Source organism: Orcinus orca, chromosome 13, assembly GCF_937001465.1.
Source record: "Orcinus orca chromosome 13, mOrcOrc1.1, whole genome shotgun sequence".
In the NCBI taxonomy this organism is placed as follows: Eukaryota; Metazoa; Chordata; class Mammalia; order Artiodactyla; family Delphinidae; genus Orcinus; species Orcinus orca.
Genome location: NC_064571.1, coordinates 53,752,646 through 53,772,078, shown reverse-complemented (window position 1 = coordinate 53,772,078; position 19,433 = coordinate 53,752,646). Strand labels below are relative to the sequence as shown.

The 19,433-nt window shown below is 47.7% G+C and overlaps 2 protein-coding genes across 5 annotated transcripts in view; one reads left to right on the top strand and one right to left on the bottom strand.

Moving 5' to 3' along the window:
• The window catches only part of TMEM247 (transmembrane protein 247), a 21,208-nt gene extending 11,785 nt beyond the window's left edge, over nt 1-9,423 (top strand). Inside the window, exon 4 of the mRNA XM_012539573.3 lies at nt 9,409-9,423. Within this exon, the coding sequence (XP_012395027.3) occupies nt 9,409-9,423 (15 nt within the window). The remainder of the gene's footprint in view (nt 1-9,408) is intronic.
• ATP6V1E2 (ATPase H+ transporting V1 subunit E2) overlaps nt 1-19,433 on the bottom strand; it is a 123,289-nt gene that overhangs the window by 96,007 nt on the left and 7,849 nt on the right. For all 4 annotated transcript variants that reach the window (XM_004264991.4, XM_049696378.1, XM_049696377.1 and 1 more), the window contains exon 2: nt 1-19,433. This exon is cut by the window's left edge and continues 21,723 nt beyond it. In XM_004264991.4, the coding sequence (XP_004265039.1) occupies nt 18,650-19,330 (681 nt within the window). In that variant the 5' untranslated portion in view covers nt 19,331-19,433 and the 3' untranslated portion in view covers nt 1-18,649.

Below are 19,433 nucleotides of genomic sequence, written 5' to 3'. Positions count from 1 at the left end.
TGGACCTAACAAAAGTCTGTGGGCCCACCAGTTCACAAACTTTGAACTTGAGGTGTGATTTCCCTTATGATAGAGTCTTCTGTTTCACTCAGAGACATGCTGGGGGGTTTCTTCAAACAGAAAACACTCCTAGTTACGAAAATAGAACGTGATTCACTCCAGCACCGCGTTTAAGCACAGAAGCAGCAGTAAAGCATGCTTCTTCCCTTCACAAATACCCTCACCTTGAGGTGTTTCAAGAGACAGATCTCTTAATGCATTTCAAATCAGGTTAGAGTGGCAAAAATCCAATTTTCATACAACTTCTTGAAGGAAGGTGGGAATTTGGCTCGAGCCTGGATCAGAGTTAAAGAAGGGACAAGGCAGGGGCCTGGGGGTGGGGAAATGAGGCAAGAGAGTGCGTTGAGGGTGGAGGGCAAAGGTGGGTGCCCTCGCTGAGAGACGTGGAGAGAGGCTGGCAACAGCTCTGTGAAGTTGGTGAGACAGAGAGGTGGGTCCTTCGGATCGGAGCCAACTGGAGAGGGGAAGAGGATGAGGGAGCTCCTTAGTTGCCATAGTGACAAAGGAATAAGGAAAGGGGAGGGAAGAGTGAGGGGGGAATCTCGGAGAAGAGCTATATTGTGCTGCTACAACCAGCTCTCTCCTCTCCACCCAGGACCCCTGCCTGTGACTCCCTGGGCCCTCTGCCACCTCCCCCACCTGACTCCATTCATCCCTGGCGTGGATAAAGTACTATGAAATTACGTCAAGGACATTTAGATCCTATACATGGGTGGTCTGGACAGATGCCTACTTACGGTGCATCTGGGTCTCCAAAAGGCCTCTTGAATTCAAAAATATTTTCTCCACTGTCCTGCTGTATAAAGCTTACAATTCTACTATTAGGGCAAAATTTCCTGGACTAAGTATTTGTTCATGTTCAATTACAAACCCTCCTTAGGAACTGTAATATCTTGGATATTAACTTCTAGAATCTCATAAGTTAATTTATCACATGTAGCAGGGATCTCAGCCTAGGAATGTCCACTACTAGGATTCAGGCATATCTCAATATGTATGATAAATTAGTAGGGCAGACCCCAGACAGGCCAGTTCATAGGATGGTTCCAGTGACATCTGCTATGTGTGTTCAATGTTCATTTCCCCTTGATTTTCTTTTGGGGAACTCCCTGTTCATCAATCTTTGTCCATGAGGTTCAAGTGGGCTGACTTCCAATCGAGGGTGGACCCAAGACCCAGACCTGGCCAATCAGAGCATTCCATCTCCTGGCCAAATGATTGGTTCTGGTGTGGACACATGACCCAAGCCTAACCAATGAGTCTCAGACTTAGGACTTTCGCTGGAACTCCTGGGAAAGATAAACTCTCCACTGGGTACTAAGCAAGCAGAATAAATGTCCAGAGCTACTGGAGGCTGTCTTGTTCCACTTAGGGAAGGCCTCACTGAGAATAAAGCTGACGTGAAGAAAAGCAAAGCCAAGAAGAGATGAGAAGACTCAGGGGAGGAGAGGGAGGGAGGGAGGAGGAGAGAGAGTGAGTCCTTGTTGACATGATTTGAGCCCCTGGATCCACCTGAAACAGAGACATCCCTAAACTTTTCAGTTGCTGTTAACTTTGATTTAAATTGTGTTTCTGTCACTTGGAACCAAGAGTTCTGAATCACGCAAGGGCTTTCCCATCTGGCTAAGGAGAAGAGGATTACATGAGTTGGAACGTGGGCTCAGCAATAGCTAATGGAGGTGATTTGGCACCTGTTCCCAGCCTGTCCTCTGGAGAAAGCCGTGGGGTTGAACCTAAACAAGGGAGTGCGAGAGACATGGGGAGAAGTGGAGCTATTAGGAGCATACATGAGAACCCACATGTGGAAAGGGAGCCATTTGTCCACTTCTGGAGGGAAAACAGCCCTGCTCTGGCCCCATGAGGGGTTGAGGTATTGATGTCTGTGCCAAGGGAAATGGTGGTAGGACCTTGCTGAGAGGGGATGCCAGTGGGAAACCACAGAGAAGCATAGTCTGTACACTCACAAAAGGCTCCATGAAAAGACCATGAAAGGTCTGGAAGCAACCCAAGTGTCCATCAAGTGATGGGTGGATAACTACTGTGTGAGAGAGCCATACAATGGAATATTATTTGGCAATAAAAAGGAATGAAGGGGCTTCCCTGGTGGTGCAGTGGTTAAGAATCCACCTGCCAGTGCAGGGGACACGGGTTCGAGCCCTGGTCTGGGAAGATCCCACATGCTGTGGAGCAAATGGGCACGTGCGCTACAACTACTGAGACTGCACTCTAGAGCCCACAAGCCACAACTACTGAGGCACAGGCCTAGAGCCCGTGCTACGCAACAAGAGAAGCCACCACAATGAGTAGCCCCTGCTCACCGCAAGTAGAGAAAGCCCACACGCAGCAATGAAGACCCAATACAGCCAAAAATAAATAAATTAAATAAATTAATTTTAAAAAAAAGGAATGGAGCATTGATCCATGCTACCACATGGCTGAACCCTGAAAACATCATGCTAAGTAAAATAAACCAATCACAAAGGACCACATATTTTATAATTCCATTCATATGAAATGTCCAGAATATGCAAATCTCTAGAGACAGATTAGTGGCTGCTTAGGGCTAGGGGAACAGAGGGATTGAGGGATGAGAGCTAGGGGTGCACAGTTTCCTTTAGGGTGATGAAATGTCCTAAAATTAAATGTGGTGACGGCTGCAAAACCTGAATATGCTAAAAGCCATCTAATTGCACACTTTAAATGGGGAAATTGTATGGTATATAAATTATATCTCAATAAAGCTGCTACCCTCCAAAATGGCTCTTGAGGTACCTGCCCAGTCCGCGTGTGGCAGGGGTGGGGTGGGGGGTTGGCCTCCAGGAGGCCCAGGGCACATGGGAGAGAGTGTGCCCTTCGATCCAATAAGAGGGACCTCACTCTGGGCCAGCACTTTAAGAGGGATCCCCTCTGATTCTTATCTGGTCTCCCCCCTCCCCACAGGGTAAAAAGTCTGTAGGGCCAAGTGGACATGTACACCACACTCACACCTTCCAAGAACATACCCTAGGCATACAGGACCAAGGAACTCCTTGCCCAGAAGGTCCCAAACCTGTTTCTCCAGCCTGCAGTCAGTCCTCTTCCCCAGGTCCCTCCTCCCTCCACAGGGTAGACTGGAATGGTGGTGAGCATAAAAGAGGTGTGATTGGAACCTGGATATGTAGGCTGGATGGCCACATCAGGCCCCTCCAAGGGTGAGGCAGAGCTGGGGGGTGAAGGAGAAGGGGACAGGCCATGGGCCATGAGTGCAGGGTGGCGGGGAGGGGGCCTGGGGCCAGGTCTCCCCAAAACCACCATGCTCCAGCATGGGGATCAGAGGAATATGAGCATTCTCAATCCAAACTTGACCTTCTAGGTCATCATGAAGATTTATTTTTCAAGATAGGAAGCTGGAACATTTAACAATTTGTTAGCTCACTTTACAGTTGTAAGATATGTAAACACATGGCTTGTGGACCTCCCTTTGTCCTCATGCTCTGGACCGCCTCAAATATAAAGATCTGATGCTGAGAGATGCTACACTTGAGAGAAATCTATCAGAGCTTTTCTTTCTAATGAATCCTGCTGTGGGGTTTCCCAGGTTGCATTTACTGATTTAGGGAACAGTTCATAGATTCTTCGCTCCAGGCTAAAGAGAAAGCTGATACTTGGCTGCCCACAACCTTGAAGTTTAATGATTTCTCTCAACGTCTCCTCAGCTCAGCCCATGGCTTAGGCACGTAGTGAGGGGCAGGCTGGAGACTGGGTGGTTCCCTGAGCCATACTAAGGAATCCGTGTCTGTCTGGCTCTCTTGTCTTCAGTCTTGTTGTTGTTGTTGCTTTAGGATATAATGTAATAGAGTCCAACTGGCAAGGAATTCTAGCAGAGGCTCATGGGAAACATCTGATAGCAGGGCTGGGGCAGGCCAGAGAGTATCTCTTCATCCTTCCTTTGTATCTTCCTGATGGCCAAAATCTCTGGGGGATCCTGTGCTAGTGCCTTTAGGGTACAGACCTGCAAGACACACGGTCTCTGCCCTCCAAGAAGTTACCATCTGGTTGCAAAATAACACTGACTCTGATCATTAAAACACAATATAAAAACCCTAAAATATAACTTAGGGTGTGACATAAAGCGTTTTCAAGACTAGAGATCATCTCGTCCAGAGTTTCTCCTTGGCACTGTTGACACTTTGGGCCACATTGTTCTTTGCTTGGAGAGAGGGGAGCTGTCCTGTGCATTGTAGGACAGTTAGCAGCATTCCTGGCCTCTACTCACTAGGTGCCAGTAACAGGCTCCCGGCCCCAGTTGTGACAACGAGAAATATCTCCAGATACTACCAAATGTCCTGTGGGGGTCAAAACTGCCCCCAGTTGAGAACCATTGCTCTAGTATAAATACCCCCCCCATTATTTCCGGTATAATTAATGTCTATAGACAGAGAATTGCAGGAAACCACATGCGGGGGAGATGATCGTGGGCTGGAGGAGCCTGGTTCTTGGAGGAGAAGGCAGCACCTGAGGCCGTCCTCAAAGGGTGGGTAGGGTTTGGTGAATCCAGCTAGAAGGACAGCACTCCAAGAGGGGAGACAGTATGCTCGAAGACAGGGAGGCTAGAACAAGCAGCGTGCCCCACATGGTTATGAGGTTGTGCAATGCCAAAAGGTGCCCAGTCGAGGGGACAAGTGGGCACTGAAATGCGGCCCACCCTCCCCTGGCCAAGCCATGCCCCTTGGCACTGGGCTGCGTCAGTCCAGAGGAAGGGCAGAATTTTTCTTAGTACAGAGGTGTCTTGTGAGCCCCACCTCATATGCTCACGGTGCTGTACTGCCCAAAGAAGGCCTTTTTCTAATGACAAAAGTGCCACAGCAGCAGGCCAAGCCCCCACGAATGAGCACAGCCTGGGATGGAGAGGACAGAGAGCCAGCAAAGTAGCCAGCCCTCTGTCAGGGACTGATGGGGACTCCAGCTTTCTCGGGCCCTCGATGGTCCCACTATGCTCCTCTCCACTCTGATTTCTCTGTGGGGAGCCCCCCAGCCCCCCTGCTCTTCAGAGGCCCCACATGGAAGAATGAGAAGGAAGGTCTTTCAAGAGCTCAAAGCAGGTTGAACCAAAAGGAGAAGGAAGGCTCTAAGAGTCTGGGTCTGAGACAGACAGCAGCCAGTGTGCCTGGCTCAGATCCCTGCTGTTTCCATCCCCTCCTCAGAAAGACCCTACACAGAGGTGGTCACCCCTCAGGGAAGGGACCCCTCGCCCCATCACCTCCCCTTTCTTTGCTCATCCATCCAGCAATGGACCAGCACAAACTAAGGTACAGGTGCTCTTGGGAATACATGAAGACCCTCCAAAGGGTACGTCCTTTGGCGTAAGTCATTTTAGGAGCCTCACATGACGAGCCCTCGACTTCCACAAGCGCTCTCTTATACAGCTGTCCTGTCTGAGCACATGGACGAGGGATGCTGCCTGTTCTCCCTCTTGCTTCGCTTGCACAATCACCCTTCTCCCACTTCCCAAAAGAAAGGCACACTACTTACCTGTCCCAAGTCTTCCCACAGCGCATTGGCTTAGGGAAAAATGCATGGTGCACTGAAAGGACAGTCTAAATGCCAGCATCCATGTGGAGAAAAGGGGTGACTAATGACTGGGCAAATCGACTAGCTTCCAATTCTCTGCTCTCATTCAAAGTGAAGGAGAATGTATTCTAGTTGTCAGCTGATAGGTTTTTAATGATCTACCCATATGATCTTTGAGATTAACTCAAAAGGAGTTTATAAAACTGAGCAACATTGCTACAACAAAACTCCCTACATTCCTTTGTACTTATGTATGTGAAAAGATTTCTGAGCTCAGCTCTTGCACCTATTTAAAACACAAAACAAAACAAAACAAATAGAATTAATACGGAACCTTGACCCCTTCTAGTGATGAGTAATATTCATCCATGGATATATGAACTAATTGGGGTAGGGAAAAAAAGCTTCTTCTCATTAAGAGATGTATTTTCAATTCATCTTTATTTTTTATGCTTCCTTAGTAGCTATTAGATTTTCTAATAGCATTTGTTTTGATTAACTGTATATTAGTTGTCATGGTACAAATCCAGACAAAATATTCTCTAACATTTAGAATCTATGGTCACGAGAAATTTTAAAAATAAATTCATTTTATATACATAGCTTGGTTGGAGAGAAGTATGATAGGGTGATGCATAAAAGATATACAATCATAAAAATGTATTAGGATAAAATTCTGTAGGGAAAGTAGAAGGAAATATAAATTCAAGGAGGAAAAAGAGATGAAATTTTTCCAACTGTTAAGGCAGAATTTCATGTATTTTTTAAAAGGATTACAGTGGCTATCCAATCACTATAGTATTTCATTTAGAAACATTTCTCAGAGTACTGCAACACTTTTATCTTTAAATGTCAATATTTGCGTACACCAGAAAGTACACCCTATGTAACTGTTTAAACTATGGAAAAATTTTGTGTGTTGGCTCCTAAAAATGTGCAAAGGGGTACACATATTTTCCAAAAAAAGTTTTGGAGTCTACAAGAAAAACATTTAGAGCACCAGCGTCACAGAGCTTGGCTCTTGCCTGCAAGGGGAGGGCCTACAATGAATGCAAAATCAGCACCTTTGAAGATTCCCTAAAGCTTGAGGGACCTGAGGGCACCCTTAAAGCGTTGCCAAGGGGGTGAGGGCTGTCACTATTGTGAAACTGGGCCAAGGAGCTCCCCCTTCGTCCTGTCAATATCTTCCTCCCTCGTCTTTCTCTTCTCACTCGTTTTATTTGCAGCTTTCCTCCAAAATCCCATTCTCTCCACTACAGATGCCCTGTCAGGTCAGTGTGAGATCTGTTCTGCTTTGTTGTGTCCCACCTCACCGGTCCTTTCTCCCAGAAGCCTTCGGGTGGGCGGGCAGTGTCCCCACCCACGCCCCCCAGCCTCGCTGGCCGCAGTCTAATACCCCGTGTACACGCGCGGCACCCACTGCTTCCTCCAGTTTTCTCTTGCTTTGGGCTAGTCCTCACTCCCCAGCTAAGCCATAAGTTTTCTCATCTGTGTCTCCAAACCTCTCTTCTCAGCAGTAAGAGGCGGATAAAAAGAATTAAGCGCGATGAAATCTGAACAGCGCCTGGCACCGAGCCTGGCCTGCAGCCAGAACTTGGCACCCAGCTGCATTCAGCAAATACTTGCTAATCGTGCTGTTGAATTTTCTCGCTGGCCAGTGATTACAGAAGTCTGGGCTTCCTAGCGTCCCCCTTCTTCGCCCAGGGAACCAAAGAGAGTTCCCAAATCCCCAGGTCTCCTTTAAATAGCTTGCCAAGTAGGGGTGATGGAAATGCCTTCCCCCTCCCGCCACCGCTACTGCCGCCGAGTCCGCTCTGGGTGCCCCCGAGCCCAGGCTGGCGGGGTGAAGGGGATGGAGGGGGCCGGGAGCTATGAGGTCATACTCGGGTCACATGACCGCTGCCGCATCTGTCAACTGTGGTACAATTACTAAGCCTGTCGGGGCTAGCGACATTCAAACCAGTTCTCTCTTCCTGCTCCCTCTCCCAGGCTCTGGGCCCTTTCACACCAAGGGACCGTCTCAAAAGTCTAGGACCCTGAAGGAGCTGGCTTCCACATGCTACAATTTAAAGGACTGGGATAGAAAGAAAGGAGGCGGGGTGTGTGGGGGGGGGAGAGAAAAAAAAGTCCAAGACTGCACTTACTGCTGCTGCAGGTTGAAAATTGTGCTTAAGGTTCTTTAAAATCTTTTTCTGTCAAAGCAATTTGGCATATGTATTACAGAGTCTTTTAAAAATCCTCATACTCTAACCCATTAATTCCAGCTCTAGCATGCTTGTAAGGGAAGTAATCCAACAGAGGCAAAGGTTTCCGGACACGAAATTCACCGGCTTGTTATTGAAATTAACAAACTATATAACGAAATAGATTAGGGTATAAAAGAACAATAAAATATTGTTCAGTTGTTAAAAATGGCGATTTCCAAGAATCTTTCATGACATGGAAGATGTATGAGAAAATGACCACAGGGAGCATTTGCTGAGCACTTCCTGTGTGCCAGATGTTCTGCTAAACGCTTTCTATGGACTGATTCTTACAACCTAAGTAGACAGATGCTATTATTATCCCTCTTCTAAAAACTGTGGCCTAGAGAAGGAAGCTGCCTAAGGTTGACTAGCTAATAAAGTGTGAAAATTGAGGCTGAGCGGTTATCCAAAGTGTTTACCTAAATAAATGGCAGAGGCAGGATTTGAACTCACAGAGTCAAATCCTGAGACTGGAGACCAGTCTTTTAACCTCCATGCTCTTAACTGCCTGCCTAGTAGTAACTAGCAAGAAATCAGTATGAACGCTGCACACACACCATCAGGCCAGTAATATGTATACACACATGTGCCCCTACACACAATATACGAGTAGCAAAAGAGTGGAAGGACAGACACCCACATTTTCACACTGGTGTCTGTCAGTGGTACAATTATGAGTGATTTAAGTTTTCTTTATGCTACTCTAAATCTTTTAAATTAATACAATGTATATGTATTAATTTAACAAGTAGACAAAATGTTAAATACAGACTGATTCCACTAGAGAGCCATGTGCTAATTATGGGATTATTTATTATAAGGACAACTTGAAAGTAGCTCAAGTGTCAATTACTGTTTGAATAGTTAAATGAATTATAAAACATATTAGGTGCAATAATTTGCAGGCATGGAAAATGAAGGATACAAAGATCAAGTGATACCGTTATATGAAAAATCGAGGTACAAAATGGTAGGCATATTATGCAGTCATTTGAAAATATTACTGTAAAATATGAAAGAAAGGAGAAAAAGATAACTATATCGGGATGATAAAATCATATGTGATTTTTAAACTTTCCTGAACTTCTATAATGTCTTTTATTTCTTGTATACTAATACAAATATTTTCATTGAGTTAAGGTTCCATATCAAAATTAGCATGGAGCACATGGGAATCTTTTTTGCCTTTTTAGAATGCTTTCTGTTTTATCTCATTTCATTGACAAAACGCCCCAATGAGAATACTGTAGGCACTTTCTTATCCATTAAGAAAAGTTAAGGCACTGAAATGGTGAATGAGTTACTTGGAGTAAACCAGCAAATGCATGGCAACCCCTGGGACTAGAACCCAGGCCTGCAATCTCCTACCCCAGAACTCTGGCCTATAAACCACACCAATTCCTTTCTGTGAAGGGCTGCATGGTGCTGCCTAGAGAATACAAACTACTATTACAAGACTCCAAACTCTGAGATCCAAGTGTGTATTCTCTCAATGAGCAAGAGCCTGGAGGCAGGGAGCATGCATTGCCCTATTTCTGCTCTTTGTCTTCAGAGTGAGAATGTCTAAGGCCCAAGGCTTCCCCCGCCCCTCCAAAGCCCTCCACACACACACTCCCTACACACAGCCAACCACGTCCCCCAAAGCAGGCCACCTGCGAACATGCCTTGCTCTTGGATGGAGAGAGAGGCCAGCAGATGTGCAGTGTATCCTCCCCGACACCCTTTAGTGTACAACCCTGCCCACGGCCCCCACAGGAGAAGGATCAGGGGCCCTACAGGCCAGCATGTGTCAAAGGCCAGTCTCAAACTAGGTAGGCACCAGACAAGCAAGCCTCGAAAGAAAGATCAGGACATACAGACAACCAACAGGCACATGAAAAGATTCTCAACGTCACTAATTATTAGAGAAATGCCAATCAAAACTACAGTGAGGTACCACCTCACACGGGTCCGAATGGCCATCGTCAAAATGTCTACAAATAACAAATGCTGGAGAGTGTGTGGAGAAAAGGGAACCCTCCTACAGGATTGGTGAGAATGTAAATTGATGCAGCCACTATGGAGAACAGTATGGAGGTTCCTTAAAAAACTAAAAATAGAGCTACCATATGATTCAGCAATGCCTTGCCTGGGCATATATCCAGAAAAGACAAAAACTCTAATTCGAAAAGATACGTGCACCCCAGTGTTCATAGCAGCACTAGTCACAATAGCCAAGACATGGAAGCAACCTAAATGACCATCTACAGATGAATGGATAAGAGATGTAGTGTGTGTGTGTGTGTGTGTGTGTGTGTGTATATACACACACACACAATGGAATATAAGCCATAAAAAAGAATGAAATAATGCCATTTGCAGCAACATGGATGGACCTAGAGATTATACTAAGTGAAGTAAGTCAGACAGAAAAAGACAAATATCATATGACACAAGTGAATTTATTTACAGAACAGAAATAGACTCACAGACATAGAAAACAAACATATGGCTACCAAAGGGGAAAGGGGGGATAGGGATAAATTAGGAGTTTGGGATTAACATATACATACTGCTATATATAAAATAGGTAAACAGCAAGGACCTACTGTATAGCACAGGGAACTATACTCAGTATCTTGTGATAACCTATAACGGAAAAGAATCTGAAAAAGGAAATATATATGTGTATATTATATACATATATATAATAGTGAATCACTTTGCTGTACACCTGAAACTAACACAACATTGTAAATCAACTATACTTCAATCAAAAAGAAAGACAGAGAGAGAGAACAGAAGAGGTCAAGTGTCAGCAACAGTGGGTGAAGCCAGCAGTGGGGAGCTGGGGGGCTGAGGAACCCCAAGGAACTGGGTCATCAGGCCCTGGTCCCTCATGCAACAGAAGGAGATGTGACTTGCCAGGGTCACACAACAGCCAGACAGAGTAGAAGTAAACCCAATCCACAGCCCAAAGGAACTAGTCAAAGGCCAGGCCCAAACTCCACAGAGCCAGGCTTCATTCATTCATTCAAGATATAACCAGTGCCATTCCTGCTTGCCAGATCTTCCTGATGTCGTGGGTCCAGAGCCAGTACGCTGTTCCCAGTCCACTCCCTTCCCGGGGTATCAGGTGACTTCCATGACTCAAGAAGACAAAGAAGTCACAAGCAAGGGAGAAGCTGCCCCTCCAGAGAAACAAATGCAAACTCCAAAGCGTGGAAAACAAACCAATGGGCTGAGTCCAGGGGCGTGACAAGTCCAAGCACTCCAGAGCCCAGTGAGGAAAGCTTCCAGGAGGAGGAGTCAGGAGGAGTTATGACTTGAGTGGTCCAGAAGGATAGGTGTGCTATAAAGTTTGAGCTAAAAGAAAACCAGAAGATTCCATAGGTATGGTAACGCACAAGAAGCTAAGAGGGGGAGGGAAGCCTAGGTTTACAAATCCCGATGGCAGGGGAGGGTCCCTAGTAAGGAGAAAGGGAGGTGGAGGTGCTTGGATAGGGTAATTTCTGTGAACAGTACATTTAAGTGTTTGTCCTCAACTTGGAGTGGAAAGCATGCGATACCTGAATATTAGCAGCTCCTGCTACTGAAGACAAAGGTAAAGGTAATGGTACTTTCTGTAAGGAAAAGGGATGCCATTGGCCCCAGATGCTATTTACAAAGGGCTTTTAAGGAAAAAAAAAAAAAAAAGTCGTGCCTATAAAGAGACCTGTCCATTAATCTGAGCTGATGATGACTGGGTGGTTTGTTTTCCTATTTCCATGGGATCTGTGGGGTTTCTTTTGAGCAAAGGAGAGGGGCAAATGCTGTGTTGCGGACCTAACAGAGAAGCAGGGACACAGTAAAATGAGGTCATGTCCCTTCCATGCTTGCAAGCCCTAAGTGGCTTCCCATTGTACTTAGAATAAATTCAGATCCCTTTAAGGGCCGCCCACAAGACCCCTTCTGTCTCACCTTCACTCGCTTGGTGAAGCCCCACTGACCTCCTCTCTGCTTCTCAAGCCAGCAGAGCTTTCTCTGCCTGGTGCCTCACACTGGGGTTCCCTCTGCTCAGAACGTCCTTCCCTTCCGCCCCCTTCCCCCCACCCTGCTGTTTGCGTGGATGCCTCCTTCTCCTGCCTTAGGTGCACAGGGCCCTACCTGAGCAGAGGCCGCCAAAGGCCTCCCTGCCCATAACCTTTTACTTCTCCATAGCACTTAGATCAACCGAAGTCACCAGCTGTCTACTTGCTCAGTGTAGCGAGGGTCCCCTCCTGAGCCCTCAGCCCTCTCACTTGTGCCCACCATCCCCATCAGCAGGTTCCTTTGGAAAAGCTGGGGTCTTAACTGCCCTGTTCACTGAAAGGGATGCGGTGCCAGGCAGAGCGCCTGACATTGGTAACCAGCCAATAAATATTTGTGGAATGAATGAATGAATAAGAGGTCTGCTGATTTGAATGTAACTGAGTGAAAACCCAGAGCTCAAATGCCAAAGGAGAAAATAAGAGTCTTTACACACTCCCTATTGCTTCCCTTGCTCCTACCGAGCCCCAGTGCAACTTGCTTCCACTTTCTCCTCTCCTCCCTCTCTTCTTTTACAGAGGTTCACAAGCACCTGCTCTGGCCGGTGCTGTGTGGTGGGCCCGCCTTCCCACCCACTCTGCTCCCCAATATGCCCCCGGGGCCCTGACCTCATCCAGGACCCCAGTCTATCCCTGGGCCCCCTCAAGTCACATCCCTTATACAGTCACCCCCCGGTACTTCTTCTCTGTAGACCTTCATTGTGACTGAGCCCTGAGGACAGAACACCCTGGGAAAGAGAAATGAAGGATTCTCCAAGGAACCAGCTATAGCCATGTATTTGCTAATATATTTGTCCTGCTGGGAGCCAAAGTTTTGGAGCTTTTATACATTAAGTTTTCATTAAAAAGGAATGACAACAACCCAGTCTTATCAGGTTTTTTGTTTGCAGTCCCAAGGGTCTTATTAGCTGTCTATGACCCAGGACTGCTTCCTTGCTTCCTTTGAGCCTCAGATTCAAATGAACATTTGGCTTTCAAGATCCCTTCAAGTTCTAAATCTTGTGTGATCTTGGGGATGTGAATCCACTCAGGCTTGGTAACAGCCAGGAGTCATCAAACATCACCCTCTCTGGGCTCACCTCCCAGTCATAAAAAAAACACGTGCCCAATTCCATCACTCCACGGGTGTGCAGGAGGAGGTGGTGAGCTGGACCAAGGGTCTGCCAAGACTGTCTGAGCTGGGGATCCCTTCTGCTGCGTCTGCGGAGAGAATGGAGTAGCCTGCCTTCCAGTGAAAGGGGTCCCATCCTGCAGGAAAGGACCACGGGGCGAGCTGTGAGGTTGTGTGGGAAAGCTGGGGGGTTGTGAGAAAGTGAGGGTTTATCATGCTTTAGAACAGAGCTTAGGAAGGTGAGGGTGGGAGGAGAGATTCAGCCTTTTCCAGAGTTGTCAATGACCAGGCAAGATGTCAGAAACGAGGTAATGAACAGGGAGGGTACAGAGAAGGAGACAGGGGAGGGCAGAGGAAAGGGGCAAAGACTTGAGTATCTCCCTGGGGAGTTCAGTGAGGGGCTGCACTGGTTCCCAGAGCCACGCAGGTTGGGGTGGGCCCAGCATAGGTCTGCTGACCCCCTTCCAGGGATCTTGGGACCCTAGGGACAGAGAGGAAGCCCTGCAGCATTTTCTGAGGTTCTAGCACGTGCTCAAAGTATCCTTTCCATTTCTGGCTCTCCAGGCAGCTCAGGATCGGAATTAAATCTACGCTCTCCCTCCACCAAGTTATCTTTGCCGACAGCCTTCCTGTGGGGGTCGGGGGGGCTGGCCTCAGTGAGGGGCAAGGCCTGGCTCCCTGATGTTCGGTCTCCCCCAGCCCTCCCCAGGCAGGGAGTGAGCCTGCAGAAGCAGCCTCGCTCGCCATCAGCACTGCCTGCGTCTGTGTCAGCAGCAAACAGCTTCCCTTGCACCTCGGGAGGAAGTGTTAATGAGAAGAGCGGTGGGGAAGGGTTGTGCCTGCCTGCGGTTGTAACAGTTTGCTCCTTTTGGCTCCTGGGGACTGAGGAACTTACACAAGGAACACGCCTTCTTGAGGGTACGACAGTTAACGCTAATAAAGAATGTGGGTACGTTTGTAGCAGACAACTAACACAAAGGGCCCAGTGCAAACATCTCTAAAGCAAAGATCCCGACAGGACCGCAGCTGCCAGAAGGGACAGGACGGTGACCAGCAGCCTACCCCACAGGTCTAGGGTGGCACTGGGAGCTACAGAAAGGTGAGGGCTAAGCTTTGCCTCTGTGTGGCTGAGGCCCCTAAGGACGACCCAGCCCATCCACAGCCCCCTGCCTTCACACCCAGGTCCAAAGCAAACGCCCTCTCGTCTGTTTCCCAGGGAGGGAAGGGATCCAGTAAGCCCTGACTGAAGTGAGTCCTGCTTGAGTTCAGGCTCTACCCATCTGCAGCCTTCCCCTCAGCAGCAGTAGAGAGGGACTTTCTTGTCAAGAGCCATCGCTGGGATACAGGGCGGGCGTCCGTGCCCTGGTCCTCGCCTCACGTCATTGCCCTTTTCTACGGCACAATCCGTGGTTGAAGAGAAGGCCTCCATCCAGAAACCAGAGCCAGGCCGGGAATGAAGAATGCAACAAACATAAATGTCTGTTCAGACCCTACGACGTGCACACGCAGCGTCAGCACTAGAAGAACAAGGCAGCAGGGACCACAGAGAAGAATGAAGACACAGTCCCTACCGACAAAGATCTGGGTCGAAAAAGATGGGCCGAGGAGACAAAGCAGCTGACAGGAAATAACGGCAATGCATGGCAAGTCCTCATGAACAGGGGCTGCGGTCCTGGTAGCCAGGGGCTAGGAGGGCAGGCTTGGTTCACCACCAGCTTTTGTTTCGCTGAGGGGACACTGTGAGGGTGGAGGCTGGAACCCACGGGGTTGAGAGTCTGAGGAGGAGGGGGCTGGGGAGAAATCGTATCCGGCAGCTCTGGGAGAGAGACAAGTTTGGGAAAACAGAGAGGTGTTGAAGTGCGACTGGGGGAAATTTTGTCCCACGTGTACTATGTGAAGCTCTCCTCAACTTCCCATAAAACCTTTCATTAAAACTATTTTGCAAGGGAGATGAATTAATGTCAATTTGGGGGACATGAATTATTGTCGGGGGCCCCAATAACGGACTGAGGCCAGCTCAGAGGGCCGGACCTGGGGTGGACCAGGGGGCTAGACACTCCTGGGTTATACAGCTTGAAGTGGGGTTCAAGTTCCCAGAATGGGAGGTGTCTGGGGGCTCAGGCAAGTGGGAAGGGAATGCTTTGCTGGGCCTGGAATGATGGCTGGGAGAGAAAGGCGGGGGGCTCTGAGGGGGAGTCCAGGGGGGTTTGTAAGATGGTGTGAAACTGTGATGGAAAGCCTCAAGCCCTGGACAAGTGAAAGGTTTTATTGAGGTGGAAGGCAGGGAGGTGGCAGCGGATAGGACACAGGTCACTGATTCTGATCTCCTCCGGCCTGTGTATCAAAGAATTTGACCTACCTCACCAAAAAGCTGGGGAGACTGTCATCTCCCACCTGGGCTGATAAACAGTTCCCCAACCGGGCTCCTGCCTGCAGTCTCTCCCTCCCTCCAATGTGTCCTCCACATACAGTGGCACTAGAATAATCTTTTAAAAGTCCAGTTGTCAGGGACTTCCCCGGCGGTCCAGTGGTTAAGACTCCGTGCTTCCAGTGCAGGGGGTGTGGGTTCGATCCCTGGCTGGGGAACTAAGATCCCGCATGCTGTGAGGTGCGGCCAAAAAACTTAAAAATAAATAAAGTCCTTCAATGAGCCTGCATCACCTACACCCCCCCCCCCCACACACACACACCAGATTTCATCTAATTCCTGAGCAGGGCAGGAAGCACACATAATCAGGCTCTGTCCGTCTTTCCAGCCTCATCCATGTCACTTCCCTTCACCCCTCACACTCCATCACACTGAACTACACACAGGTCCTCAAACACAACTTGCTTTTTCACACCTCAGGGCCTTTGTATATGCTCTCCCCACCCCATCCCCCACCTCTGCCTGAAGTTCTTTCCCCAGCTCAACTGCCAACATCCCGGAGCGTTCTGTGAACCTCTCTCTCTACCTGCTACTGTATTTCCACAGTACGCTGAACACAGCACTTCCACGTTGTATCCTCACCATGTTATCATCTGTGTATGTGTCTATAATTAGAGGACAGGACCAGATGGTATTCTTTGCAGCCCAGGAGCTAGCACAGCACCTAGCTCATTGCTGGCATTCAGAAAATTTTCAATGAATGAGTCAATTCACAACTCAAAAGAGCCCACAAAGAAGACACCATTTAAGGAGTCTGTTCAGCTGACAAAGACCCCCTTTTCTCTTAGAACTGCCCCAGACACCAACTGGACTGTAGGTGGACATCTAATCTGAATTGAGCCAAATGGATTCCTTCTAAGAAAAGAGAAAATAACTCCAAGAAACGCAAATTTGTTTCTGGAACTACTACATGTAAACTCTGGGGACCATGCAAACTCCACCATTTAAAATGGACAGTAGAGGACTTCACTGGTGGTGCAAGAATCCACCTGCCAATGCAGGGGACACGGGTTCAATCCCTGGTCTGTGAAGATCCCACATGCTGCGGAGCAACTAAGCCCACGTGCCACAACTCCTGAGCCCACGTGCCACAACTACTGAAGCCCATGTGCTGCAACTTCTGAAGCCCGTGACCTAGAACCCGTGCTCCACACTAAGAGAAGCCACTGCAGTGAGAAGCCTGCACACCGCAAAGAAGAGTAGCCCCCGCTCGCTGCAACTAGAGAAAGCCCACACGCAGCAACAAAGACCCAATGCAGCCAAAAAAAAAAAAAAAAGATAAAAAAATAAAGTATCAGTCCTTACGTTTAAAAAATAATTATAATAAAAAAATAAAATGGACAGTAGAAAAAGTCACTGCTTAAAAAAGAAAATGAACTAGCCATCTAGAGGACTTCAGAAAGCTTTCTGATGCCCAGTTCCAGCCCTCCCCTGAGACCATTGACAGATTCCTGTCCCGAGCTCCCTTGAGACACCCCTCTTTACTAATAACCTGCCTCCTACTCTGTGTTTGAGCTTCATGGGATTTCTGTTCCTTATAAATTCCTGACCACACAAGCCAACCTTTGCCCTTGGCAGAGTTGCCTGGGGGTTCTTTTCTTCAAAAAACTTCTACTTTAATACATAAATCACACTCAGGCATAAATTAGACTTTAAATCACCATACACATGCAGAACCGCTACATAATTTATGGGGCCCAGTGTAAAATGAAACTGTGGAATCCTTTGTTCAAAAAGTACAGTTAAAGGTACTAAAAATACTTATAAAGCTTTTTCTTTTCTTCTGTAGTCTCTCTTTTGGCTTGTCGTGGTGTTTATTTGCTATTTAATGTCTAAGTAAATAAAAATTACAATATAAAATCCTTAGCATGAATTTTATCATTTCTCTTTATATTGTGCAATGCCCATATAGAGAATCACCACAGTGACTGTATTTCTTGGCTTCTCCCAGAAGATGCACCCAGCTGGTCACAAGAGATGAGTCCAAGTCGCCCCCAGACACCGAGTTGTCTAATGGAGAACTCCATCAGGCACAGGATACTTCACAGGGCAAGTGCAGACCCTTATAAGCTCCTGAAGATCCCTCCCCGAGACTCAGGCCCAGCAACCTTGACAACTGCTGGGCCCTCCTTCCCACCAGCCCCCAGATCTATGCATTGTACCGAGGCTGGGGTCAGGAAAGCCAAGCCAGGCATCTCCCATTCCAACAGGCTGGCTGATCCAATCCACAGGAGACAGGTGAACCCCAGGGTCTTTAAACCTCCACACTGAGATGTGCCCAGTATCTGGTGGGTGAGAGACCCAAGCTCACCAAGTCACCTGCTGAATGTGCCATGGAGCTGCCAAGCTGAGCAGAGATGGCCACCATTATGCCCAGCCCTAAGATTCTACGGAGCATACAGACCCTCCCTGCATGCACACTGGGCAGAGGGCAGCAATGAGCACTAGTTGAGGGAAGGGAAGGCAGGGTCTTGGAGCACCAGGGTGCTGGGAAGCGGGTGGGCAAGAACCCAACCCAGGGAGATGGGTAGGCTTCGGGAATGAGTACTACGTGTGAGCCAAGGTCCAAGTCCCTGACACATGCTCCAAAGTCCCACTGGACTTCACTTATAAAGGACACATGCAAATATAAAATTAAGAATTTCCAGACAGTGGCTATAAAGCATTAGACCCCAAGTGCCAGGCTCTTCTGACATGGAGCTCTGTGTGACTGCACGTACCATATACCCGTGAAGTTGACCCTCTACACATGAAAAAGAGTTCTAGACCTTATTAAATAACATAAGAACAAGAAGCTGAGACAAAAGAAGAAAAACAAACTTCACATACATATTAAAGAGCTGCCTCTTTGGTATTCAGACCCATAGGTCAAGAATACCATTCACATTTGGTATTCAGACCCATAGGTCAAGAATACCATTCACATCTCAGTTTGAGGACGAGCTAAAGAGCAGATGTCTCTACTCCCTTCAACACAGACTGTACAACTGACAAGAGGCTGTAATATGTATAAATTGGAAATAGGTTGCTAAGCACTAAGTCAGGCTTTATTCCAAAGTGTAATGCCTTTAGCTAGTCAAAGGGTATTTCATGAAGACAGACTAATACCAGAGCAAAAAAGAGGAGGAGATATTACTGGTTTCCTTTGTCCTAATAACTCATGCTTTTATAGCTTAGAAATTCAACATGAGCTTCACTTCCTAGAGGCTTATAGAAAGAACTTCCTGTTGGCACTGGCTCCAAACAAGGCCTTTCGTATTTCTGGCATCTTTTGCTGGGATAAGAGATCCAGTCGACTTTCCAGAGTATTGGAAACCATTATTCTCTGATCACCACTGTAGACCTCCACACCTCCAGCCGCATCTGCAGCCAGTTGCACCCCTCTGTCAACTTGGACTTCCACACGTTTGTGGGAGACTGTCGTGTATTGAGGGATGGCTTTTTGCACTGCAGCCTCCACCAGGAGGAGGTCCTGCGGCCTGCAGCGTACAATCACCACGGGCTCCAGCAGTCGGAGCAGACCCTGGAGCACTAGTTTATCCAGCAGCCCCTGGTAAAATACTGGGTCTGCCACGAGCCTGCTGAGTCTCAGCTTTGCATCATTCAGCAACTCTGAGACGAGGTCGTTTCGGGCTCTCAGGACTTTCAGCCTTGCCTGATTCCTCATGGCAGACATCTGGATTTTCTTCTGCTGCTCTATCTGCTTCTCTTTCTTCTCATAATACTCCATAATCTTCAGTCGCTGGGTTTGTACAAGGCGTCCTTTCTCAATGCTGAACTCTTCCTCAGCCTTGGCATCTATTTCTTCTGCCTTCTCGTTGGCTTCCTGCTCAATGAAAGCCATCATCTGCTTAATCTGCTTCTGCACATTGACATCACTCAGGGCCATGGCTGCTCCTGGAAAGGGAGGTGGAGGGAGAACTGGTGGACTCTCTGGTTCCTTTGACTTAGGGCAGAGTTTCAGGAGTGTCTCCAGAGTTCCACATTCTGAG